Source organism: Sciurus vulgaris (genome assembly GCF_902686455.1).
Source record: "Sciurus vulgaris genome assembly, chromosome: 3".
In the NCBI taxonomy this organism is placed as follows: Eukaryota; Metazoa; Chordata; class Mammalia; order Rodentia; family Sciuridae; genus Sciurus; species Sciurus vulgaris.
This window is the reverse complement of record NC_136463.1, coordinates 5,463,493-5,488,913: the sequence shown is the minus strand read 5'-3', so window position 1 is coordinate 5,488,913 and position 25,421 is coordinate 5,463,493. Positions and strand designations below refer to the sequence as shown.

The 25,421-nt window shown below is 56.8% G+C and overlaps 1 protein-coding gene across 2 annotated transcripts; it reads right to left on the bottom strand.

Annotated features, from left to right (window-relative positions):
* Positions 1-108: 108 nt before the first annotated feature.
* EVPL (envoplakin) lies at positions 109-17,108 on the bottom strand. 2 transcript variants are annotated; one of them, XM_079134196.1, is made up of 22 exons: positions 16,941-17,108; positions 14,618-14,717; positions 14,169-14,323; positions 13,960-14,086; positions 13,057-13,182; positions 12,833-12,871; positions 12,521-12,682; positions 12,331-12,438; positions 12,141-12,236; positions 10,281-10,403; positions 9,827-9,973; positions 9,371-9,525; positions 9,090-9,187; positions 8,690-8,838; positions 7,187-7,365; positions 6,966-7,104; positions 6,657-6,850; positions 6,169-6,319; positions 4,778-4,861; positions 4,578-4,688; positions 4,400-4,492; positions 109-3,753 (listed from the first exon to the last, which is right to left on the bottom strand). In XM_079134196.1, the coding sequence occupies exons 1-22, from the start codon at positions 17,063-17,065 to the stop codon at positions 307-309; spliced, it is 6,108 nt and encodes a 2,035-aa protein (XP_078990322.1). In that variant the 5' UTR covers positions 17,066-17,108; the 3' UTR covers positions 109-306. The 2 variants fall into 2 exon arrangements, with proteins under 2 accessions (XP_078990322.1, XP_078990323.1); XM_079134197.1 differs by lacking the exon at positions 16,941-17,108 and having other exon boundaries at positions 13,053-13,182.
* Positions 17,109-25,421: the final 8,313 nt, after the last annotated feature.

Sequence of the window (25,421 nt, the reverse complement as noted above, 5' to 3'; positions counted from 1 at the left end):
GCTGGGCACGTCCCTGCCCCGACCCAGAGAAAGACCTAAGCCAAAAGCTTGCCATGCACTCACACCCAGACACACAATTTACATCCCCAAACGTGAGCAGGACACCGCCCTGGGAGAACTCCTTTATTGAAGCAGCAGGGCAGGGAGCAGGAAGGAAAGCTGAGGCAGTGTGGTCTGGGGGAGGATGGAGCAGGCACCGCGGCTGGGGGAGGGAACGAGAACCATGACGAGTTGAGTAGTAGGTGCGGTGGGTGGACGGGGAGGAGCCACTGCCTGGAATCAGGCAGCTGGCCGCATCAGCGCGCATTAGCGCACGCAGGAGTGTGGCAGGCCAGGGGAGGGCACGCGATAGCAGTGGTACCCCTCCAGCGCGGCTGGGAGCAGCAGCAGGCCGCTCAGCGGGTCTTTGCGGCAGCGCCCCATGGCCTCCCTGTAGCTCATCCGTTCCTTGGAGAGGGGGTCTGTCAAGTCCTTCTCATAGCTGGACTCGTCCAGCAGGAGCTGGGCCAGGTCTTCACTGATCATCCCAGAGGCCACAGCCTGTGCGACGGGGATGCGGCCTGTCCTCTTGGGGTCGATGAGCCCGCCGGTCAGGTGTTGTACCTGCAGGTGCGGAAGCACACTTTCCCGGGGCACCCAGCCCTTCTGGATGGCCTCGCCCACCGACAGCCTCTTCTTGGTGACGGGGTCCTCGATGCCAGTGAAGGCCTTCTGGGCGTTGAGCAGCCGCTGCGTGGAGGTGTTCTCGATCAGCCCCCTCTCCACGGCCTTGTGCACAGAGTAGCGCTCACGGCTGAGGAGATCCACGATGCCCCCGGTGGCCGCCTGGGCCTCCAGCAGCTTCTGCCCAGTGATGGGGTCCAGCATGTTCTTGGCCACGGCCGTCTTGATGCTGCATTTGTTTTCTGTGGTGGTGTCGTAGACCCCAGCGATAGGAAAGCTGTCATCCGTGAGCCCGAGAGAGAGACTGGGGGAGAAGAAACCAGCGCTCTGGGGGGCTGGGGAGCCGAGTGGGGACTTGGAGATGATGGAGCCGATGGAGAGTGAGGAGCAGGGCTTGGTCTCCCCCGCCACGAGCAGGGCGAACTCGGAAATGGGGAGGCGGCCGTCCTTGTACAGGTGGTACTCCTCCTTGGAGATGCGGCGGCAGCGCAGGGCGGCCTCGATGGAGTACTGCTTCCCACTCTTGCGGTCCAGGAGTACAGACTCCTCTCCACAGGGGCCCGAGGTGGTGACCTCCTCCCAGTCACACTCCAGCTCCTGCAGCTGGAGGTACTGGCCCCGGTCAATGAGGCCCCTCTTGTAGGCCTCGTACGGGGACATGTCGTTGCCCGTCTCGGGTTCCAAGATGCAGATCTTGGTGGAAAGGTTGGTCTCCCGGGTCTGGGTTTCCTGGCTGAGCTCCTCCCGGGTGACCTTGGTGTGCAGCTCCCGAAGGGTCCTCTCCTTCTCATGGATCTGGTCCTTCTCTTGGAGGATGGCTGCCTCCAGCTGCGCCAGTGCCTGGCCCCTCTGGGCGGCCTTCTGCCGCTCGCTCTCTGTCTTCTGGCTGAGCAGCGTGGCCTCCTCCTGCAGTCGCAGCACCTTCTGCTGCTTCTGTCGCTCCAGCTCCCGCAGCCCCTGCTGCAGCCGCCCACATTCCTGGCCTGCCTGGTCCCGGGCCTTCTGCAGCTGGGCCTCCTCCTGGGACCAGGTCCTTCTCAGTGCCTCAGCCTTAGCCACCCGCTCCTGCAGGCGCCGCAGCTCCTCCTCCCGGCCCTGGCGGGTGGCGCGCTCTCTGTTGAGCATCTCCCACACCCGGGCCCGCTCGCCCTCCAGCACCTGATCCTTCTCCACCCTGATCACTTCTTTATAAATGGTCTTCTCCTGTGATTTGGTTTTCTGGAGGACATCGATCTGGACCTGCAGGCTCTTACACTCCCGATTCAGCTCCATCACCTGCGTCTTCTCCTGGTCCAGGTCCCGCCGCAGGGCTTCAGTGGACCTCTCCAGGTCTGGGTCCTTCTCCAGCTTAACCACCTCCTCCATGATGATCTTCTCCTGCACTGCGGGAGGCCGCTTCTCCAGCTCCTGGATCCTCAGGGTCAGCTGCCGCAGCTCCTTCTCAGCAGCCAGCTTCTTGCTGCGGTCCTCCTGGAAGCTGAGCAGACCCTCCTTCTCCTCCACACTGGTGCGCAGCTGCTGCACCTCCCGCTCCAGCTGCCGCCGCCGGCCCACCTCCTCATCCAGGCTGCGGCTCAGCCGGCTGTGCTCCTCGTGCAGCGTTGGGTCTCTCTGGGTGACCACCACCTCCTGCACCACCACCTTCTCCTCGGGCCGCCTCCTCTCCAGCAGCAGGTATTTGTTCTGCAGCTCGTAGACCACGTCCTCAGTGGCCCGCCTCTTCTGGGTGGCTTCCCGCACCTCCTGGCGGAGTCGCTGGGCCTCCTTCTCAAGCACTGGGTCCTTCTCGAGGCGCACCACCTCCTTGTTCACCATCTTGGTCTCCACCTTGGACCGCTCCCGCTTCCACTCGTCCCGCTCCCCCCGCAGCCGGATGAGCTGCTCCTGGCAGCGCCCACTGGCATTGACCAGCTCGTTGAGCTGAGCCTTGAGGCGGTCGATCTCACGCAGCACTTCCGGGCTCCTCTCGTGCCTCACCACCTCCTGGGTCACCTCCTTGTACTCGACCGCAGGCTTCTGGGCCCGTAGGACCTCTAGGTCGGGCAGCAGCCTCTCCACCTCCTTCTCCACGCTGCTCCTCTTGCCAGCCATCTCCTGCAGCTCAGCTCTGAGCCGTGCGATCTGCTGCTCCGTGTCCGGGTCCACCTGGAAGATCTCATTGACTCGCTCCTGGAGCTGTACCTTGGGCTTCTGCTTTTCTGCCACACTATACTTGCCCCGCAGGTCCCTCAGCTCCCTGGCCAGCATCATATTCTTGTTCCTCTCCTCCTCAAGGAGGCTTCTCAGCCTGGAGGACTCTTTGAGAAGGGCTGGATCCTGCTCTACCTTCTTCACCTCCTTCACAATGACCTTGGGCTCCACTGAGCTGATCGTTTGCTCCAGGTCTTCTATGCGAGCCTGTAGCTTGGCCACAGCCTCCTGTGCCCGCTTCCTCTGGGCAGCAGCATCCTTAATCTGCAGCCTCAGCGCCTGGGCTGCCTTGACCATTTCCAGATCCTTCTCCACTTTGACCACTTCTTTCACCACGACCTTCTCTTTCACATTCACCTCCTTCTGCTCAAGGGCCAGCAGCTCCTTCTTCAGTTCCTCCAGCTGGGCTGAGATGAGGGTGTTTTCCCCCCGCAGATGCTGGATCTCGCTGCCCAGCTGAACTGCTTGACTGTCCAGGCTGGGGTCTCTCTCGATTTTGGTGACCTCCTTGGTCAGCAGGTGAGGAGGCTGCATGGTCCTCTTCTTGCTCTCCAGCTGGACCACTTTCTGGGCCACTGCCTCCAGGTTTGCCTGCAGCCCAGCCCTCCTCCTACCCTCCTCCTCCACCTGGGACCTCACCCTGGACAGGTTGCTCTCCATCTGGGGGTCCCGGTAGAACTCCACCACTTCCTTCTCCTCCAGCCTCTCCACAGGCCGCTGGGTCTTCAGCTGCAGCAGCTGCTGCCTCTGCTCCTCCAGCTCATGCTGCACCTGGGCCACCCGTTTTCTCTCCTCCTCCAGCTGGGACTTCAGGGCCTCTGCCTCCCTCCCTGCTTGGGCTGGACACTCAGACCCTTGCTGCACATCAGCTGTCACCTGGATGTCCTCACTGAGCTCCTTCTGCAAAGCGAGAGGAAGAAGGGAGAATAGTGGGCCAGGGGGAGACAGGAGCCCTATTTTTCTTTACCCCATCCTTGAGATCAGAGACACCCCCACACACACACTTCCTGAGATTTCTTTTAGATCCTGAGAAGTGGAGCTGAAGACCTGAGATGGCTGGATACAGGATTTTGAGAGCCAGTCAATGCCATGACGTTAGGAAGCAAGCAGACTCAGGCCAGGTGTGCACTGAATGGTGCAAACAGGACTGTGCTCCTTTCTGAATCTTTCCCCTGCCTCTCCCCTCAGGCTCTCAGAAGTAAGCCCTTCCTCCTCTAGTAGGATGCTGGCGGATAGCTCAGGAAGCAGAAGACTAGCAAGCCACCAGGAGCCAGGGATGGAGACCCAGGTGGCCTATTGCCATTGTGTCTGGGTCCAAAGATGAAGAGTCAATAAGGATTTTCTCTGCTCTCTGGGGTCAGAAGTCCTGTCCCTACCAGAGGACTGCCCAGTGGCTAAGCTGTCATTGCATTAAAGGACATCTGCAAGGCCTGACAGGAAAGGATACCAGCCTGTTAGAGCTGCTCAAGGGCTGCAGGCGGCAGGGCAGGAGGAAAGGAAGACAGCCGGATCTACTGTGAGAACAGAGTGGACCTCATTTCTGTACCTTCTCTAGCACCTTTCTGGCAAACTCCAGCTGGTGCAGCTGCTGCTGGTGTGCAGCTGCGACCTCAGTGTAGGCCTTGGCAAGGCTCTTCTCCTGGAGAGAGCAAAGGGGGCGGCCGTCAGCTCCTGCCTCAGAGGCTGTGCAGCTGTGCTAGGGAACCCGCTGAGTCCCGTCTCACCTGGGCCTGGATGCTTTTCTGCAGGGGGGCCATCCTGGGTCTCTTGGGGGCGGACCCTGCCAGGGTGGGCTCCAGGGAGCAATGGTAGGTGTCTGCCTGCAGCTCATAGTCCTGAGCAGGGAGGAAAGTCAGTGGGGAGGCTGGGCATGGGACGAGGGAGGGAGGCAGGTGGGTAATAAGGGATGAGCTGAAGTGCGTACCTGGAGAGCTGCCTGCAAGTCCTGGGAAAGGCGGGCTACTGTGGCTCTATCCCGCTCCCGGCCCTGGATCTCCTGCATCAGCCTCTGCCAGGGAGGCAGTGAGAGTCAGGGAGGCTAGGAAACTCTCTCACCTGCGTCTCCACCAGCCTGGGCCACCAGGGCCACAGGCCGTCAGTGCAGCCAGGGGGGGAGAGGACAGGAGGGGCTGCTGGGAGACCTGAGAAGTCCCTCCTTTGCTTGACACTATTCTCTCTGACCTTCCTCCTTCCTCTCCTGGGCAGACTCTCCTTCTCCTGCCTGGTGCCCCTCAGAATTCTGCTGGGCTCAGTGGCTCCAGCTGTGTGGCTTCGGTGTGCAGCAGAGTTAAACCACACCTCTGCTGGCCTGCGTGCCGGTTACTCAGCAGCTCAGGGTGTACCTGAGAAGGTGCATTTCAGACAGGCTTCCGGGTGACACTGCTGCCACAGGCCTAGAGACCACCCTTTGAGAGGCATTGCTCTGCCTCGATCATCTTTTAACATTTTTTTAGATGTCGAAGGACCTTTATTTTATTCCTTTATTTATATGTGGTGCTGAGACTCGAACCCAGTGCCTCCTGGTGCCAGGCTAGCGTCCACTTCTGAGCCACAACCCCGGGCCCCACAATCACTCTTAACCCTGGCTGCTCACTTTTATTTACCCAGGGACTTAAAAACAAAGATACTGATGCTCTGACCCCAACAATTCAACTACATTGTCCACCCTCTCTCGCCTGGACTTCTGCCCGGCCCCTGGCCCTCAGCCGTCATTCCCACCCCCTTGGTCATTCTTCATCTGTCGCCACAGCCATCCCACAAGCGCCCATCTGAGGGTGCCCCTGCCTGGGCCTCCCAATGCTGCCCCGTAGCATCCAGCCTCTTCTCATGCCTGGAAAGGGCTGGATGGTCTGCTCTTCCTCTGCCCATGAGCCCCCTCCTTTCCCCTGCGCATTGTGGCCTGTGAGGGACATTTTTCCCGCCCCACCTGGCTCCCCTACTGATTCCTCAGGTCTCAGCTTAGAAACTGCTTCCCTCTGCACTGCTTGTCCAGACCCCTATGAATGTCCACCAGGGGGCTCCCAAGGCACTCTAACGTGGGGTGCACCAGCTTTCCCCAAGACTGAGTTGCCCCCTCCACCCCTGATCCATTGCCCACTGACCCCCTGGACAGAGATGGGCTAAACGTGTGGGGCACTACAGGTGGGGTTGGGGGAGAGCTAAGGCTTCCGTCTCAAATTTGAGGCCTTGGTGTGCTTTTGATCTGTGGCCACTAGGGGGCAACACATGCCCAGGCAGCTGTCCCTGTGGCCAGGGAGGTGGAGGTGGCTTGAGACACTAGCTCTGGGCAGGACACCCACAGCAGCCCAGCCCCACCTTCTGTGCTTGCAGCTTGTAGGTGATCTTGCTCGGCCCGTCACTGGGCCACACCTGGTTGTGGGGCAGGTGATCCAGCCAGGAGCTCAGGTTGTCTCTGCAGTTCTTGAACTGCTGGTAGGTGAGGCTGGCGTCCTGCAACGTCTTCTCCCTGCAGTTCAAGGTCCAGGGCAGAGGTGAGAGTTGTCCTCTGGGGAGGTTTCTGGGTGTGCCTCCCTGGGACAGGTTAGCGGTGAGTGAGCTGCCAGGCAGATCCCCTACTCTCTGCCTGTGTGCTGGGGCTGGGAATTCAGAGATGGAATGGACAGTCTCTGCCTGGTACCACTCAAAGGGTTAAGTACTGTTATCGTTCAATTTTAAAGATGAGGGAACAGCCTCAGAGAGGTGAAGTCACTGACCCAAGCTCACACAGCTGTGCCTGGGTTCCGCCCTGACCTGCGTATCATGGGGACGTGTCACACATGCACCCTGAGGACCTAGCCACTCACCGCAGATCCATCTGGTCCCCCACAGCATAGTAGCGGTCAGTGAGGGCCCGCACCTGGCGCTGCTGGCGGGGCAGGTCTTGGCAGAACTCCTGGAAGTGGTTCTGCAGTGCACTGCACGCATGCTCAGTGGTCTTCAGCTGGCGGTGCATGCCCAGCACACAGGCCTGCTGCTCCAGCAGCTCCCTCCTCTGACGCTGTAGGAGGGGGACACACACCACAGACCCTCAAGGATCCGTGAGATGCCACACTCACTTTCACTGACCTCTGAAAGCCCCCTCTCCTGCCAGGGAGCTGCCCGTCAGCCCCTACCTGCAGCTCGCTGACCCTCTCCTGCAGAGCCCCAGGCCCATCGGGGATGGGGCCCTCCTGCACCAGGATGGACTCGAAGCCTCGGATGATCCTGTCTGCATCCTGGATCTGCCGCTCCAGACCCAGGGCAGCCTCCGCTCTGCCGCAGGAGGAGAGGGTCAGGTGACTCCTCAGCCACACCCTGTCGCCCCCCCCATGCAACATGGTCCCCAAGCACTCACTTCTCCCCGTAGAGGGTGCATAGGGCCTGCACATCACTGTACTTGTTCTTGACGTTGTTGAGGACCACAGGCAGCTGCAGGGCAGCTGGGCCCACAGGCTGTTCAGACAGAAGGGCCTCACATTCCTTCTGGGTGGCCTCCTTCTTGGCTCCCAGATCCTGCAGGCGCTGTGCCGTGTCCTGGAGGGGAGGGTGGGCTCAGCCATCTCTGTGCCCAGGTGGGTAGGAGAGTGTGGTGGGTAGAAATCTGGGCTCAGGTGGGCCCCACTAGTCCCCTTGGGGATGGCTGATGGCAGGCCAACCTCTGACATTCAAATGATTGACAGGAGGAGGAAGTGAGATCTTGTGTACTGGGCACTCCACAGCAAGAGCAAGGACACAGTGGCATCTTATGGTCTTCATGTCTCTGTCCTGCTCACAGAATATTCAGGTCCTCACCCTATTGCTCCAGGATCAGGCTGCCAAGATCTGGCTCTGTCCACTTGGGGTCACCAGTTAATACTCAACTGCTCTGTAAATCGTGGCTTAGCACTGACTCTGAGCCAGGCACTCAGGCCGTCCAGTCCAACTGAGCTTCTTATGGCCCCCAACACTGCTGAAGTGGCAGGTGCTATGACTTCAGAACTCAAGGATCTATTTTGGTGACAACTTCCGCTATCGGAAACATTGAGGACAGCCGTGCCTGGGGCAACCAGTGAGCCCTCTGCCATTCTGTAGGTGCCCCACCCGTGACACACCCTATTGGACACTGGCTCACATTTCTCAGTCCCAGAGTGGCCTCTCCAGCCCAACCTGCAGCACTGAGCCCCATGCCTCCCAGCTCGGGAAGCCCTTCCTGCCCCTCCTGCCCTCTGCCCAGCTGAACTGCAGCCTCCAAACACCCACACTATGTGATCGAAGGGAAACAACAGGTTGCACAACGACTTGAACAGCATGGTTCACATTTTTTAAACCAAACACAAACGGTACAATATATTTGAACAGAAACCGGTTTGGATGGATAACCAGATCTCGGCCCTTGGGCATGGGGAGGGGCAGCTTCCACTAGAGGCACTTTCGGGGTGTTGAGATCACCAGCAGAGAACACGGTCTTCTCCGGTAATTATGTTTACTCAGGGCTGCCGTCTCACCAGGAGAAACAGCCCTGCTAAGATGCCCAGGCTTCCTTGGGGCTCTCAGGACCTTTGGCAGAGGACCTCCCAGGGGGAGGGCCGCTGCTAGAAACTTCCTGGGCATTACTACGCTTCATCCTCAGGACGACCAGATGAAGTGGGCAGCTTGTTCCAGGGACGAGAAAACGAAGACCCAAAGAGGTTAAGTGACTTGCCCTCGGTGGCAGAGCTCACCGGTGGAGGAGCCAGGATGGGAACCTGGATTCTGCACTTTCCTCTCCCACCTTGGGCCCCAGTAGCTGTTCTGCACTCGCCCTTTCTCTCCCGAGCAAGTGTGCGCTCCAAGGCAGGGCTACTTCTGGTCCCAGCAGCCCTGCTGGCTGCTCACCAACCTTGTGGCTTTGAATACGGCCCTCCAGGTCCTCCAGCGGAGCACTGCGGTTCAGCGGGGTTCGGGCCCACACCAGCACCTGCTTCTCTATCTGCCCCAGGTTCTTATCCAGCTGGGTCATCTGGGTCAGGAGCTTCTGGGCCTGTGGAGCTGTGGGCAGAGGTACTGGTGAGAGTCCAGGGCCTGAGGTCTCTGCCTGTAAAGAGGACCTCCCTGGGTGTCCATGGAGTGTCTGGGCAGGGCCTAAGGAAGGGACAGCCCCAAAAATGTGACAGATACGAGATGGAGTCCCTAGAGCAGGGTCACCCCCTACACATCACAGTCCCTTCTCCAGAAGTGACCGAAGTAGGAATTCACATTCCCTTTCCCAACAACCCCTCTCCCCTGCCAGCCCCTAGTACCCTGCTGGCCAGGCCCTAATGGCTCCTCAGCACTGGCCTTCAGGCTGCTCTGGACTGTGGTCAGCTTCTGCTTCAGGGCCTGAAGCTCTGAAGCCAGACTGGAAGGAAGAGGAGATCAGAAAATGAAAACAACGTTCCTCCTCTCTCCTTCCCCAGCCCCGGCATTCGGTGTTGCAGGGGAAGGCACATTTGGGCAGGGGGTCTGTGGGCAACGACCTTGGGAACCACAGGGCCTGGTCTGGGCCTCCTGCTCCCAAGTATCCCTCCCCAGGCAGACCCACCTGGAGGCCTTGGCCACAGCCTCAGGGTCTGGTGCTGGGATGTAGAAGCAGGAGGCTGGGGCACTCTTGGTCTCCCCACCTGGGCCCTGCACGACCCAGGTGTATGGGTCAGTGTTGTCCATCAGCATGTACCTCTCTCCCCGAAGTAGCTGCACCTGGGGGGACAGGTTGGGAGGGGCTCATGCAAACTCAGACACAAGGGCTGGAGAGAGACAAAGACAAAATAGGTAGGGCCAAGGACGGGGAGGGAGAAGAGCTAGAACAGGAGGAGAGGCTGGGGCGGGACAGAGTCAGATTAGAGGTGGGCAGGGCTTGGGAGCCTGGGTCAGGGAAGGAGTGATGCAGAGGGAGGGGCAGGGTGGGGTGGGTGGAGCAGAGGCAAAAGTCAGCTGGGGCTGGACCAGGGGTGGGGACAGGGGATGAGGCCGGACAGGGCAGGGCGGGCAGGGCTTGTACTTCTCCTGAGTCCCAGTCGCAGATGCTGTCCACGTGTAGGGGCTGCTGGGGTGGGGTCCTGCGCTTCGGCAGAGGGGCTACCTCCTGGCTCTGCTGCTGCAGGTCCCCAATGGCCCTCTCAGCAATGGCCAGCTGCTTCTCTTCTGCCTGCCAGGGGCCCAAGCCAGATTGCACTGGAGGCCACCTACCCCATACTTACGCGCAAGAGGGCCAGGGCCCAGCCTTGTCCTGGAGGGGTTCTAAGACAGTGGAGTAAAAGGAGCCCCTCCCCAGGGGCTCAGGTTGGGGGAAGAACTAGGCTGCCCAGGCCTCCAGAGTGGAGGCTGGAGAGGCCTCAGAGCTTTTCCAGGGTTTGGGGCAGAACTAGGGACCTGGATGGGGAGGAATAGGTTCCAAAAAGACAAGTGGGACAATTCGCAGAGTAGGAGGCTATGGCCTGGTGGGGCTGTCTCACCTCCAGCTGTCGCAGCAGCTCTATGGGGGAACCAGAGGGGCCCAAGGCAGGGCTGTACTTGGTGTCCAAGTTGGAGTTGAGCTTCACCAGGGTCTGGCTGACTGAGTCGGCCTCTTCCTGGAACTGAGGCCACTGAGTTGTCAAGGCCAGAGCCAGGGGCAACTGGCTGCCCACTGACCCTGCAAACCATCTCAGTATAACAAGTCTAAAAGAAAACCAGGCTAAACCCAGACCAGCTACTCTCAAACCAGCTAAACAAATCAGACCAATCCCCAACTGCCCCTCAACCCCAAACCCAGCTCCATCTACCCAGGCAATGGAAGCTTTTTACTTACTTTTATATTATTATTATTTTTGGTACTGGGGATTGAACACCGGGGCACTCTAACACTGAACTACATCTCCAGTCCTTTTTATTTTGAGAGAGGGTCTTACTAAGTGGCCCAGGCTGGCCTTGAACTTTCCATCCTCCTGCAGAAGCCATGCAAATCCAAATTGCTTATTATAAACGTGTAGCACCACACCCAGCAGGGGACTTTGGGAACTGGAAAGTGTGCAAATGGGCATATTTTGTTCACTGAATTTAATGTTTTAAGCATGTCATAAAACACTTGGTTTTTGTGTTTCCTGCACAGGTAAGGGTCTCCTCACCTGCCACCCTCTGTGGTCCTTCTGGCTGGAATGGGGTGTTTGGACTGGGCTTGTCACTGCCTCAGAGAAGAAGCTGGAATGTGCTTAACAGAACATCCATGGTTAGGTGACACCATGAATTACTGTAAATGGGTATTGTCATGTTGGTATTGTAGTTATATAGGGACCTTTCAACACAAAGAAAACAAGAAAATTCCTTGGGGTTGTCTCTGTCAAAGGTACATGAAAGCCAGGCATGATGGTGTACCCTGTCATCCCAGCAGCTTGGGAGGCTGAGGCAGGAGGCTCTCAAGTTCAAAGCCAGCCTCAGCAAAAACAAGGCACTAAGCAACTCAGTGAGACCCTGTCTCTAAATACGATACAAAATAGGGTTTGGGGTGTGGTTGTGATGGAGTGCCCCTGAGCTCAATCCCTGGTACCTTACCCACCAAAAAAAAAGTACATGAAAGGGGGCAACTCATACTGGGTCCCCTCTCACTCTGTAGGAGCTCTGTCTTTTTCCTTATCACTTGAATAAATCCTATTCTTTAGACTTTTTTTTTTTAAGGTGCATAAAAAGGGTTGGGGATGTAGCTCCGAGGTAGAGTGCTTGCTTAGCAAGCTTGAGGCCCTGGGTTCTACTCCAGCACCCGCCCCCCCCCACACACACACACACAAGTGTGTGAGACATTTTGGGTAGAAATTATAATAACAAAGAAAATCTTGGTGGTCTATTATCAGTGTCTCAGCCCTTTTCCATTATCATCCCTGTAAAGGCTCTTTCAATCATTTTTTTCTTCCCCCAGGGCCAAGGACGCAACTCAGGGACCTGCACGTGCTAGGCAAACGCTCTGCCACTGAGCTAAATCCCCAACCCCTAGACATTTTTTAAATTCTCCCACTATCCCTGAAATTTTAATGCCTCAGATATGCTGCAAGTCTGTATATGCGCCCTATGTAGATCTGGGCTTTTTACATTGGCTTAGAAAGAGTTCAACTATTTCTCACCTTTAAAAACCAATTTTGACACCCCCCACACCCCCACACCCCAGCAATATTACCCTGTTAGGAAGGACATTATTTCCCCTCTGTGACCTAGGCACGACACAGATCTTTTTAGAGGCGCCCGTCCTCTCAGGATGGCAGGTGTCCTGGGTGCCCTCCAGTCACCTGTGCACCTCACACGGTGACCAGTGGCCGCCGGCCGGGGCGCCCTGGCTGCAGACTCACCTTGCGGTAGTCTTCCACACGCTGCAGCTGGCTCTCCTGGCAGATGCACAGGTTCAAGAAGTTCTGCCACTCCATCTTCAGAGCCTCCTGGTGGACCTGCAGACCGCAGCACCAGTGCTCAGACCCCGCCCACCCCAGGCCTCCATCCGCTGATTGGGGCAGCACCGGGCCGTGGGCGAGGCCTCCTCACCTGGATGGGCCCCACCGCCGGGTGCCCGAGCCCCACCATGCGCTCGCCGTCGTCCTCCAGCTGGTTCACGCTCTGCTCCTGGTCCAGCAGCTTGTGTTGCTTGAAGTGCTGGGGGCAGGCGGGGTCGTAGCGGCGGTGAGCACCAGGTCGACCCCGGCCACCCTCACCGCCCTGGCCTCTCCCTGCCGACCTCGTACTCCCGTCGCACTCCAGCCGGGTCCGCCATGAGGTCGCTCCAGTCCTGCTGCAGGATGCAGCGCTGCTGCTCCGCCAGGGCGCTCAGCTGCCTCGTGCAGCCCTGCAGGTGCGTGTACAGGCTGCCCAGGTTCTGCCCGCGCCACGAGGCTGCCTTCTGTGCTCAGGACCATTGGCAGCAACAGGGAGAGAAAGAGGGTAGCAAGGGAAGCCATCAGGAGCCCCCAAACACTGGCCCTATTAAGGGTTCAGGCGGCCAGCCCCTGCTCACCCCTGCAACCAGAACCTGGCCCTTCCTTCTGCTCACCAGTAGGTCCCGGTATTGGTTCCGGATGGTGGCTGCGTCCTGCCTCAACCAGGGAGAGAAACACAGGGCCAATGAGAGGCATGTGCAGTAGGTGGTACCCTCCATCCAGGCCAGCCACCCCTCCTCCCCATCTCCCCAGAGGGCCGGCAGATCTCGCCCTGCTCTGGTGGGAGAAAGTGGGGCTGGGGCTGGACTGGGACTGCCACCTGGCGCAGCTCACCCACCGGCCCCACCAGGGTCCGTAGCTGCTGCCCGTAGGCCTCGATCTCCCTCTGTAGGATGTTGTGCTCTGCAACCTGCTGCTCCAGCTCCCCCATGCCTGGCCCGTACTGGCCCTCGCAGACCTGCTTCTGCAGAAGAGGCAGCCACTCAGTGCTGGAGGCTTACTCCCACCAGCAAGGCCCTGTGGTGGGGGAGTCCAGAGAAGCTCACACAGCACCTCCGCTCCCCCTGCATCCTTATTGGGAAATATGGTCATTTGGGCAGAGGGCAGACAGCCAGGTGAGCAGCCTGGAAAAGTGGCCAAGGGGACATGCCATTCTCTAGTGTTACCACGGCCACAGTCCCTGAACCCCCCCTGGTTCTAGGCTCAGCCTCTGAGGCCTCCCCACTCTGTCCTGTCCTCTTTCGTAGTCCCAGTCTCTGTGCCTACTGCTTGGACACCCCCAGCCAAACTCTGAGACCCTCAGCACACCCTGATTCACTCAGGTGCTTTCCTAGGGTCCCTTCCTTGTCATCATGACACCCCGCTGCAGCCTCAAAGCACAACTCCTCACCTGGAAACTGAAGACCAGAGTGTCTTGTGACCTGGTGGTGCCCACCTGCCCAGAAAACCCCACTCCCGTCACATCCCAGGACTCCTGGGGGGGAGCCTTTGTTCCTTCTTTCTGGAATGTTCTCCCCGCTTTATCCTGACCCAGCCAAGCCCTCGCACCTCCCGTGCGCTTTCTCCTGCGGGAAGACAACCCTGGCTGCACTGTCTGCTCCGCTGGCTCCTCCTAGACCCTGAGCTGTCCCCAGGTCCAAGGCCAGGCCCAGGATAAGTGCCATTCTGTTTTGCTCTCTGATTGAGCCAAGATACAATTTTGAGTTCTCCAAGGATGTCCCAAACATGGGGTGCCCCTGACCTGCTTCTGCTCCAGTACACGTGCCCAGTCGACCCTGGGCCCCACGTCAGCAGGCAGCACCATCTGCTCGTACAGGGCGCGGTACTCGGCACACTCCTGGGCCACACGCTCGTGCAGTTGCTTGATGCTGCCAAGGATCAGCCAGCAGGTCAGCTGGGCCAGGCAGGGCCTTCCCCAGGACCCGTGCCTCCATCCCAAGCCCCACTCACTCCTTCTCCATCTCCTCAGCCTGTGGGTGCTTGAGCCTCCAGGCCTTGTCCACATCCAGGAAGAGGTCTTTGAGCAGCACCTCTGCTTCCTTCAGGTTGCGACCGGTCTCCTGCTGGTGCTGCAGGGCCTCGTTCTGCTCATTCCTCAGCCGGTCCTGGGAGCAGGAAACAAAGGCTTACCAGGGCCCAGAGCCCCATGTCCTCCCTGTGTGTCCTTGCTGACCTGTCATTGCCAGCTTGAGCCTCAGCTCTGAGACGCAGCTACATTGGCCCAGGTGGCAAAGACATGAGGGAAGTCTTGTGCCCTCCTGTTCGTCCCCAAAGTTGGGAACACAGAAGAGAAGAAGGCCGAGCATGTCTCCTGCAGTGTCTGGGGGGCAGGCAGTGAAGGGCTAGGTGTCTGTTCCAGGGGCTGCCATGCAGGATGCTGGCTACTGCATGGGCCTCACCTGCTGCAGCCTCTTTTGAGTCTCCAGGATGTCCCTCTCCACCTGGTCAGCATTTGCTTGCATGCGGGAGATGAGCAGGGCCAGTTCCTGAGTGGCAGCCCTGGTGGATGGAAGGCAGAGGGCAGCATGGGGAAAGGTTCCTCTGTGCCCTGCCAGATAGGGTCCCCTACCCTTCCATAGCCAGGCTGTCTACCCTGGAGGCAGGAGTCCTTGCCTAGGGGGACTCTGAGATAGCCCTGGGGCCAGGGTGAGGGCACAGTTCTCCACATGAGGGTTCAGAAAGTGAAAAGTCCCAGGGGTGTGGTGCTGTGGAGCAGGTGGACCAGCTTCTGCCAGCTGGCCTGGCAGTGAGGTCCCAACTGTACCCAGTTGCCTGCCAGGTTGGTGGATGGGTGGGCCAGGGAGCAAGTCAATCACCAGTTCAGCCACAAATACCTGAGACAGCCTGGCTGGGCTCACAGAGGAGGAGGCGTGGGCTGGCTGGGGGAAAGGGGGCAGTGGCACGTCCTCCACTCCAACCCCGCTCACTCTACCCTGTCTCCCCATCCCACCCCTCTCTCCAAGGGAATTTGCCAGAGTCAAGGTTTTAGCGACCACCTGGAGGAGCCACACAGTGCTGGGGCAGGAGACCAAGACAGGGCTGGAAGACCCAGATATTCTCCAGACTCTGGAATTCAAAGCCATGATTGGGACCTGACGTGCTGTGGGTCACACAATCAGAAACAGAAGGTGACCCTGCTGCTGTGTCTTGGGGTTCTTTTCCATGCTTTAATTCAGCAGTCTCTATAGAGCTCCTGCTGTATGAATTTATTCAGCAGCCTCTATAGAGCTCTTAGTGTATGCTTGCACTCACTCTGAGGGTCAGAGGGTCATGAAGACCTAAGACAAGGCCAAGTGGGCCAAGCTTCATGAGCATGGTATCCTGTAGTAGGGGACAAGGGAGCCTTCACTGAGCTGGGACTTGAATCAAAGGTCAAAGTACAGGGGCCCTCAGACAGAGAGGTGGTGACAGTGAAGACACAGCAGTCTGAAAGAAATCTATGGTCATGAATGCCTGGGTTTTTTGATTCCCAGTACTGTTAAAAAAAGAAAAAAGCCTGGGCTTTTATAAATTTTTATACTGCTGTGTCACCTTGGGCAAGTTATTCAGTCTCTCTGCCTGAGATTCTCACTTGTAAAGCAGGGTTTTAGAAATATCCTCCACACAGGGTTACTGTGTTAATGAATCCATAGGAAACATCCAGTACAGAGCCTAGTGCAGTCAGCACCCAGTACATGGCAGTTTTATTGCACTGGAGTGTAAGCACTTTGAAGGCAGGTCCCTCAGCTTGTTTACGGCAGCACACGCAGAGCCAACAGTGTCCTGGCACACCGTAGGTGCTCAATAAGTACATGCTGAATGAACAGACTGCGCGAGTGGAATGAGGAGCCCTCCTTCAGGTCTGCAGCCAGAGCCAGCTGGGCACTGTGGATGGAGCTGCCCAGGAGAGTCCTGTCCTCAGGTCTGGTCTCATGGGAGGGCTGTTCCCATAAGAAACTTCACACTCCACCCTGGGCTGGACTCAGGTGCCCCGGGGAGGACAAGTCACTCCAATAAGAGCGTTAACCGCTGTCTTTCCTGGTCTGCCCAGATGCCCAGCCTCCGTGTCAGCACCCTGATTCCAATCACGGTAATGGGCATCCTCAGCCCAGCCTTTCATCTCTGCTCTTATCTTGATGTCATGGCACCCTGACATGGGAGGGAGGGTGCCACCTCCACCACAGAGGGGCTAAAGCCAGTGAGCAGGAAAAACACAGCCAGGCCCGTCTGCAGAGAGCTGGGTGACCCAAGGGAGGCACGGCACCCCCTCCTCACATCCACAAAGGGAACCCCCAACTCTTTAGCGACTCTCAAGGTCCCATGTGAGAACCCTGGGGAGAGCCGGGGCTTAGGTGCAGATACCCTGCCCTCTCACCTCTGTCCTCTGCTCACCGGCACCCAGGCCCCAAGGGTCATCCCAGCTTGGTGGGAATTGGGGGCATAGCCTTGGGTTGCAGCCAGACTCCCTGCCTCCCAGCAGAGGAGGCGGCTTCCCAGGCCCCTGTCCAGCACTCTTCCTCGGGCCTCCCTGGAGAATGTGAGGGGCCCAGGCCGCCTGCCGCTTCCTGCGAGAGCTGGAGTTGGGCTTGGGCCAGAAGCTCCTGAGGCAGGAGAAAGCCTCAGGCCTCTGGACACCAAATGCCAGCACTGGACTTCTGCATCCCAAGCTGCTCGCGAGGTAGATCTGAACACCCGGGGACCCGCACCGCCCAACCCCACATTTCCAACCCGCGCCCTGCTCACCGGCTGTTTTTGCTGGGGGATCCCTTGGGGGACCCCTTGGCTGGTGAACCCTTGGGGGACCCCTTGGCTGGGGATCCCTTGGGGGACCACTTCCCATGGGAGCCTTTGCTCAGCCCCTTGAACATGGTCGTAAAGGCAGGTGCCGGCTCAGGCTGGGCTCGCCGACACGGGAGGAGAGCAGCGGGCAGCGCGCGTCCTGGCTGGCTTCTGGCCGGGCTGTGGCGAGGCGGGCCCGCCGGGGAAGGCAGTTTCTGGGAGGCCCCTCCCGGCAGGTGAGCCGCCGCGCCCTGCCCTGCCGCCGCGCATGCCCCGCCGCGGACCGCGGCCGGTTCGCACAACCAGTCTGGGAGGACCGGCTCGGCCCAGGGGGCGGGGCGCCAGGGCCGACTCCCACCGAGGCCTGGACCTGTTACACCCACACGCCCGCAGGGAGTGCGCCGGGCACGCCCCGATGGGGCAAGAGCCGGGCGGAGGCGCGGCGAGGCCCACTCATGCAGGCGCAGGCCCAGCGGCGAGGCCCCAGCCCGGCCTCAGAGCCCGGTGAACCAACTCCTCCACCGGCGTGGAGGCCGCGCTGGCAGGCAGGCCCCCAGGCACCGCGCGCGCCAGCCCGGGCTTGGCTCTGGACCCGAATGGGGCAGCTGGGGAACATTCGCCCCATGAAACTGGCACAAGGAACATTTTTAAGTTCTTACCACCCAGCTGGCTGCCCAGGGCACGACCATAAGTCCTGCTGCCATTGCGGCTAGCTTGGGGTTCACCTGTCCGGGCCTCCAGAGTCATGTTCATCAGCTTTTGCACGGCTGGACTCCTGAGAGAGTCTCCTCCAGGAAGGCCCGGAGGCCCACTGTGCACTCCCAAGCACCACCAGAGTTGGCCCGCTGTGATGCTAGGCCCTACCACAAGGGAGCTGCCTGGAAACCCACTGTGCTTGGGTTTCCTCCTGTACCTCCTTCCCCTCCCTGGACGTGGCCCTGGTGTCTTCTGTCAAGTCAAATGAGCGGCCAACCGTGATTCTGGTTTCTAGCCTTTTGCTCACATCAAGTGTTGCTCCCTCCCCATATCCCTCCCCCCACTTTTCAGGCACCCATCTCACTGGCCCAGCTTGATAGCCCTTCTACAGATGTGGTCACTTCTATTCTGAGAACCACTGCGTTTTGGTGGAAGGAGGATTGGAGGAGGAGCAAGGGGAAGGGACACAATCACCCTGGTTTGGGAGCTGGACATCCTGGCAGGCGAGGAAGGGCAGACTGAGGAGACTAGGGATGAAGGCTGATCCTGGTCACATGCTCTGGTGGCACAGAAGAGACCTGAGTCTCTTTTGATGAAGTATGTCTTACTTATTTTTTTGGTCCTGGGGATTGAAGTCAGGATCTGGGCCATCCTAAGAAAGCACTCTACCACTGAGCTAAACCCCCAGCCTGAGTCTAGTTTAACTCAGTGTCTCATGGATAAGCCACTGAACCTGGCCCTGGAGAGGGAACCGGGGAGTCCCTATTTCCTGAGGAGAGGGCTGGCAGTGACCGTGGGGTGGGAGGGCCGCGGGAGGCCTGCCAGAACAAGTAGCAACAGGAACCTAGGTGGCTTGCACTGTCCTCTGCTCCTGGCAAAGTGTGATTAGCGAGATGGCGCCAGAGATGGCAGGTCACTCAGCCTCCACCCCAGCCCCACTGTCTTTAGTCTGGAGAGCATCTTCCTTCCTGCAATCCACGTTCTCAGAAGGGGCCATTCATTCGTTGACAGCAGGGTGCAGAGGCCAACCCTCCCATCAGTCACTCTTCTTCAGCTGTACAGCCGGCTCCGCACAGCCACCTCCACCCTTGACATCAGGGCCTTCCTGGGAGGTGGTGGCTTTAGGGGGTCTGGGGAGGGGTTGTTTAGACTCCAGCCGAAGTCAGGACTGTCTGAGCTTTGCTACTCTCTGCAGAAACTTTCCTGGCAATAAATGAGCACTATAGGGGCCCTCGCACGCCCAGGGATCAAGCATCAACTGATTCACTGCTGGAAAAACAAGAGCCAACTTCCTGGCACGACTGTCTACTGCCAGATCAAATCAGACTGGCTCCCCGGATGAGGGCTGCAGGGCAGGAACACCTGGGCACCGGAGTGACTCATCACTATGGGATGCTCCTGCTCAAATGGCAGGGACCCTGACCCAAGAATAAATCACAGGAGAAAGAATATGGACACAGAGAGCAGGGGGAGGGGGGGAGGGATGGAAAGAGGGAGGGAGAGGGAGGGAGAGGGAGGGAAAGAGGGGCATGGCTGTATTTGTGCTTCATCTCTGGCCTATCACCCTTACGTTTCCAAGGCCAGCATGGAACTGCCTTCACTGAGATCTTTGATGTCCCACAGTCTCCACAAGCCCTGTTGTGTGTGTCTGTTGGGCATCTGAAGATGCCTGGCCCAAACTGAGATGTGCTATACATGTAAAATTCACACAGAATTTTAAAGACTTACTGTGGGAAAAGAATATAAAATATCTCATTATTAATTTTTATATTGATTACATGCTGCGATATTTTGGGTATATTAAATGAAATGCCTTATTTAATTTGCCTGTTGCTTTTAAAATGTGGTTTCAGGCTGGGGAGATAGCTCAGTTGGTAGAGTGCTTGCCTTGCAAGCACAAGGCCCTGGGTTCGATCCCCAGCACCACCAAAAAAAAAAAAAAAAAAAAAAAATGTGGTTTCTTGGCCATGAGGAGTGGTGCATGCCTGTGATCCCAGCAGCTAGGGAGGCTGAGGCAGGAGGATCATGAGTTCAAAGCCAGACTCAGCAAAAGCAAGGTGCTAAGCAACTCAGTGAGACCCTGTCTCTAAATAAGATTCAACATAGGGCTGGGGATGTTAATAGACATGGAGAATGAGAAATCCCCAAGATAATGTGGCCTGAGGAAAGGGAGTGAAAAAGGCCATTACCTACAGCCTTCATCTCCCAAGACAAATGTTTTCCAGGCTCCAGATGCAGACAGGGATGAGGTGTTTTACCACCCTTAAAGAAACAGTGTCCAGGAGGTGTTCCTCTCCTCCAAGCAAATCCTCTCCAGACACTGCCTGCAGACCCCCCAATCCCCAAAAATTAAATTCCTGAGTGCCCAAGGAAACTGAGTTCCACTAGACCACCCCTCAAAATAACCTATATAAACCCAGTCCGTCTTTGTTCAGTGGCTCATTTTCCACCAGGAAAGTGGGTCCCAGGGTGCCATTTTAGCCCTGCATCCCCTGTTCTTGTGTGAAACTGTTCCTGAATAAACAGCTGAGATCACTCGTGAGGGTTGTATCCTGCTTGATCTTTTTGTGCTAACAGATGTGGCTCAGTGGTTGAGTGCCCCTGAGTTCAATCCCTGGTACCTGCCCCCCCCCCCCCCCCAACACACACAAAGCGTTTTTTGGGCTGGGGAATGTGGCTTAGTGGTAGAGGACTCGCCTAACATGCATGAGGCCCTGGGTTCAATCCCCAGCATGAGGCGGGGGGGGGGGGGGGGGCGGGGGGGGTGTAGCTACTTGCCAGGTGCAGTGGCACACACCTGTAATCCTAGCTACTCCACAGTCTGAGGCAGAAGGATTGCAAACTCAAGACTGCCTCAGCAACTTAGCAAGACTCTGTCTCCAAATAAAAAATTACAAGGGCTGGGACTCAATGGTGGAATGCCCCTAGATTCAAATCCAATCCCCACTACCACAAAAAAGAAAAATAATGTGGCTATTAAAAAATTAAGAAATACAGGGGAGACCTGCATTTGTGGCTTATGATAGAATTTGGAGATGCTCTGACCTGACCTGGCATCTAGACAGGGTGACTGACTTCCAGCTTCCTCAGGTCTTGGGCCCTGGTACATCTATCGTCTTAAAACAACCTGGCTTCTTGTCCTTCCCTCACTTTTCATGGCTTCCTCCTCTGTGGATTGAGATCTGAGATCCGGATTCCCCAGCCCTGTGCCCCAGCTGTGACTTTTGGTGGCAGCTTGCTTACATCCCTAGCCTGGAGCTCCAGACTGCTGCAGGCAGCACACAGCTCACGGGCCTGCAGCCTGAGAAGAGAGCCGAGCAGACTGAAAGCAATGGGGTTCTCAGCCCTGAGGCTGCCCAGGCCACACAGCCAGGCCACAGGTGGCACTTGATGAGCGTGCCCGGGCTTAAGTCCTTAGCGCCCTTCAGCTCAGGGGGACCCTACGACGAGGGTATTCTCCCTGCTGAAGCAGATGGTGGCAGTTCGCTTGTCCTGGGATCATTAGGCTGCTCCCTGTTGAGGACAGGCTCTGCTGTTTCAGGAAATTGATGTTTGCACAAAAGCTCTGCCGACAGACCCTTGGACTGAGGCTGAATGATTCCCCTTCCTTATGTCCCTTGTCCCTCTGAGGAGCAGAGGTGCCTGCACTAGCTGGGCCTAGAGAGGACAGGCAGATGGCAGGGGAATCTGAGGGCTGGACTGCCTTCCACTTGCATAATCTCAGGGCTGGGGTAGAGGCTGAGGCCGCAGGAATCTGCAGGGTTGTCTGGAGGAGGCTCTTTTGGATGTGAATTTGGCAAACAGTCCGATAAAAAGAAATGCTGAATTTATGCCTGGAGAGAAGCAAAAGGTGACCTGACTCACCTAACTATAGCAGCCAGGAGGAAAGTGCTGGTTGTTACTTTGGGGCCTTTTACAGGGAGAATCTCCAAGCAGCATCTTAAAAAACAACAACAACAACAACCAAACAAAACCAACACAAACCTGCCCGTGTCAAGGCCAGAGAACACAGAGAGGACCCTGAGAGTCCTCCCTGTGAATGATCCCTTCCCTGAGACCCAGAGGCCAGTCTACGATTGCCTGTAGGGCCAGTGCTGTGGAGCCCACACTTCCCACTATAGCACCCACCTGTGTGTAAGACACCCCATACCCACCCAAGGTCACAGCCCTCCCAGGCTTGCTCAGGAACTGCCAGGTCTCTGGGTCTCCTCAAGTTGCCCTTGGGTGGGGGGCTTCTGCAGATCTTAATCCATAGGTTTGGGGATCCGTGGGCTCAGCAGCTGATAGCCTGCCAGCTGAGCTGAAGTGGAAGGGTGCTGGCATACCTGCTGGGTGCACCGCTCTGAGGAAAGTGTTCATAAAACAGACACATAGACCTGGAGGAACAACCTAAATAGTCCTCATGGCTGAGCGAAGGCTTGCTTGACTTGTCTTCATCACCAGGAAATTGAAAGGCCAAGCCTTTCTACCTGTTGTCCTAACAGCTTTGTTTAGACTTAGTGCTCTGCTCAAAAGCCAGAAGGGGAGCCAGGTGTGGTAGCACACACCTGTAACTCCAGCCACTCAGGAGGCTGAGGCAGGAGGATCACAAATTTGAGACCAGTCTCAGCAACTTAGTGAGACCCTGTCTCAAAAGATGGGCTAGAAATGTAGCTTAGTGCTAGAGCTTTCTGGTTTCAATCCCCGGCAAAAAAAAAAAAAAAAAAAAAAAAGGCAGCAGCAGAGGGGAAGAGTGAGTCCAAGTGCAAGGGCTTCTTGTGTTGCTCACCAACTCACTTTGGATCCTGGGCCTGGACCTTCCTGGGGGACCCTCCTTACTGTTCATCTACAGTGAGAAATGTCTGTGCGTACTGAGAAGCAGACACCCCTGCCCTGTAGGGAGTCTGCTCAGAAGCTGAGCAAGTTAGGCAGGGCCAGTAAGCCTGGGACAGTGATGCCCGGTGGGTCCTGCTCTCCCTGTGATTACTCTTCTGGGGGTTTTGGAGAAGCTGCTGGTGGCCAGGCCACCATTCTCTATTCCACAAATGGACAGAACTACCAGTGCCCAACTCTCATGGACTGGGTAGCTGGCTGTTGTCACTAGATTGCTTCTTGTCACAAGACCCTTGGGAACAGTTCAGCCTGACGGAAAGGCCGTGGTTCTTTGCCAAGCAGTGAGCATTATTCAAGCACAGATGAGCAGGAGAACAGTCACCGTCAACGTGGGTGAACACAATCACCCGCTACAAACAGGCACCCGGGAGAAACTCTCCAACAGTTAACATCAGCTTGGCAAAGGGATGGCTGAGAGAGAAAAGTGGCCCTGAGTACCTTGAAGTTCTCCACAGGTCTCAGCTGCTCGGCAGGCAGATGGCCTCTGGTGGGGCTGTTAAGCAGAAACAAAAACCCAGCCTGCAAAGCCAGGCCCACAAAACACATCAGGCTGCAACCTGAGACCACAGCCCCTAACAGTTTGAAGGGTCCCCACAGCGCTCTTTTCACATTCACTATTTAACTTACACCAAGTAAGTAACACCTCTCGTTGACACTAGAGCCTTCCCACTCTTAGGCACAGAAGGAGGGTAGATCCACTAGGACACATAGACGGGGCCAGCCAGCCTTCCAGCCTGCCCCAGGGAGGGCAACGACCATGCCCCTCCCCGTGCTCGGCAGCCCAGCAGCACCCACTGCACAAGCATCTCTGACAACACCCAACAGACCAGCTGGTGGTGTCAGGATACAGGCTGCTTCCAATCTATTCTTTTTGCTTTGGAACACGAATACATTTTATAGTTAAATCTGCTTTCCATCTCCTTTGTGGCAACAAGTGTCTTTTAAAAAAAAATAGAACACACACATATTTTTGCTATCTTTGGATATTTTCCTAGACCTCTGAACATTCCAAGCTTTTCAAGGCTGCAGACAGCCACGGCTATCTGGAGCTGATTGGTTTTCTCGTATAATTAACGGTGCCTTGCATGTGAGAAATTCGCATTGCCACAGCGATGACAGAGAACAGAGCGCGGTCCTCACGCTCCAAACCCCAGGAGTCAGCCTTCCTTTCCTGGAGGAGCAGAGGCCACCGCCTCAGCTTTGGAGGAAAAATCAGTTATGGTACAGGGTCATTGTGGGATGAGGGGCATGCTGTCATAACAGGCTGCCACCTCGTGGCCAGTGAGATGCTCAGGTGGCCACAGAGGGAGGAGCTGGGAACCAAGCCCAGCAGTGCTTCATGTCATCAGTGAGTCCAAGAATTTACACCACCTTACTATAAAACCAGAGGAGACACAGAACCACTGCACGGAGAGAGGAAAAACCCGGAGACTCAGTGCCTCCGCACCTCCTATCACTGCTCCAAACAGAACCCTCGGGCTGGCCTCCAATGTCACTTCAGGTGGAGACCATCGCCACCACAGACAGGAAAAGAGGAACCATTACTGCAGCAGACCTCAGGCGGGTTTTAAAATAGATTGAATGGCTTCTCTGTGGAGCCACTGTTTGGATAAAGAGGCAGAGACTCTGACAGCATCAGAACCTCTGCCAGTACCAGAGTCCTTCTGGAAGGACAGAAGGGAGCTGAAACAGGACTCACCTCATTCATAGACACCCTCTAGCAAACTGCCAGCTGAGGGAAAGCAAGGCCTGACTCAGGACCTGTTCCCATCACAGGCAGAGGTACCTGGGGAGCCCAAGGACAGGACAAGCTCTGCTTTTGGCACTCTGTTCCCCATGACTGCCTGCTTAGTGTCCAGGGACCCCACGTGAGGGATGTGTGGGCTAACCAGAGACCTAAGCCCTGCCAGGTCTGTCTTCTTGTGTAAACACGACTGTAATACTAAACACAGTGGTCTACGTCAGTGAAGGGCTGACCCAGTGCTACTCAGAGAGCCAGGCAGGGACTGTGTCCTACCTTAAAAGGGAGGCAGGAAGAAAGAATATGCCTCAACTGGGTGGCACGAACGGTAAAACTTTCAAATAAAAAAATCAAGAGGCTAGAGGCGTAGCTTAGTGGCAGGACATTTGCCTGGCATGCACAAGGGCCTGGGTTTGATCCCTAGCACCAGAACAAAACTGAAAAATGAACAAAACAGCTTTTTGAGGTTCTCTGACCCCAAACAAGTCTCAGGGGAAAACAGTCTCCCAGCATCTCCATAGCCCTTGATGACATGCAGTTCTAACGAGAAGCCTAGAACATTTCCTGCTGTCCTTATCTAGCTCCAGGCCATTTTTTTCCCTTCAATGGCTGGAAAACAGGGGGCCTGGCTGTGCTTACCAGAGGGCTCCCCCTCGAAATAACACTCTTAGACTTTCTGCCTCCAGCCCTCCCTTCAAGCGGCCCTGTTTGCTCAATGTCTGAAGCACATGTGAGCTGCTATTTCTTGTGGTGGGTTTTCTTTGGGGTGAGACAAGTGAGATTTAACTTCCAAAGGGACTCAGAGGTGTCAGGTACATCTCATGTTTAAATCACTTTTATTCCTTCTTTCTTACATTGCTTTTTGGATGTCTATTATTGATGCCATGGTAGAAATAAAAAAGGATGACTAAGAAGAGAAGTAAAAGGGTAAAGAAGGAGATTAAAAGGTGATGGCATCTGAACTTACAGACTGGGGACTCTTCTTAAAAATGGCGCTTCTAACAAGTCCAAATCTGGCACCGACTATACCCAGCTGCCAGAAGCCAGGAGGCACTCAACCTCACAGACTCATTCAACCAGGGCCCCGAGGAGAACTGGGCTGGATGTGAGGGAGGGCATGTAAAAAATGGGCACAG

Excerpts from the sequence above, each read along its gene's own strand:
- EVPL (XM_079134196.1), bottom strand. The coding sequence starts at position 17,065 with ATGTTCAAGGGGCTGAGCAAAGGCTCCCATGGGAAGTGGTCCCCCAAG. Across the intron at positions 14,718-16,940 it reads TCCCCCAGCAAAAACAGCCG|GGCTGCCACTCAGGAACTGG; the intron begins GTGAGCAGGGCG and ends TCCATCCACCAG. Across the intron at positions 14,087-14,168 it reads GCTGAGGAGATGGAGAAGGA|CATCAAGCAACTGCACGAGC; the intron begins GTGAGTGGGGCT and ends GATCCTTGGCAG.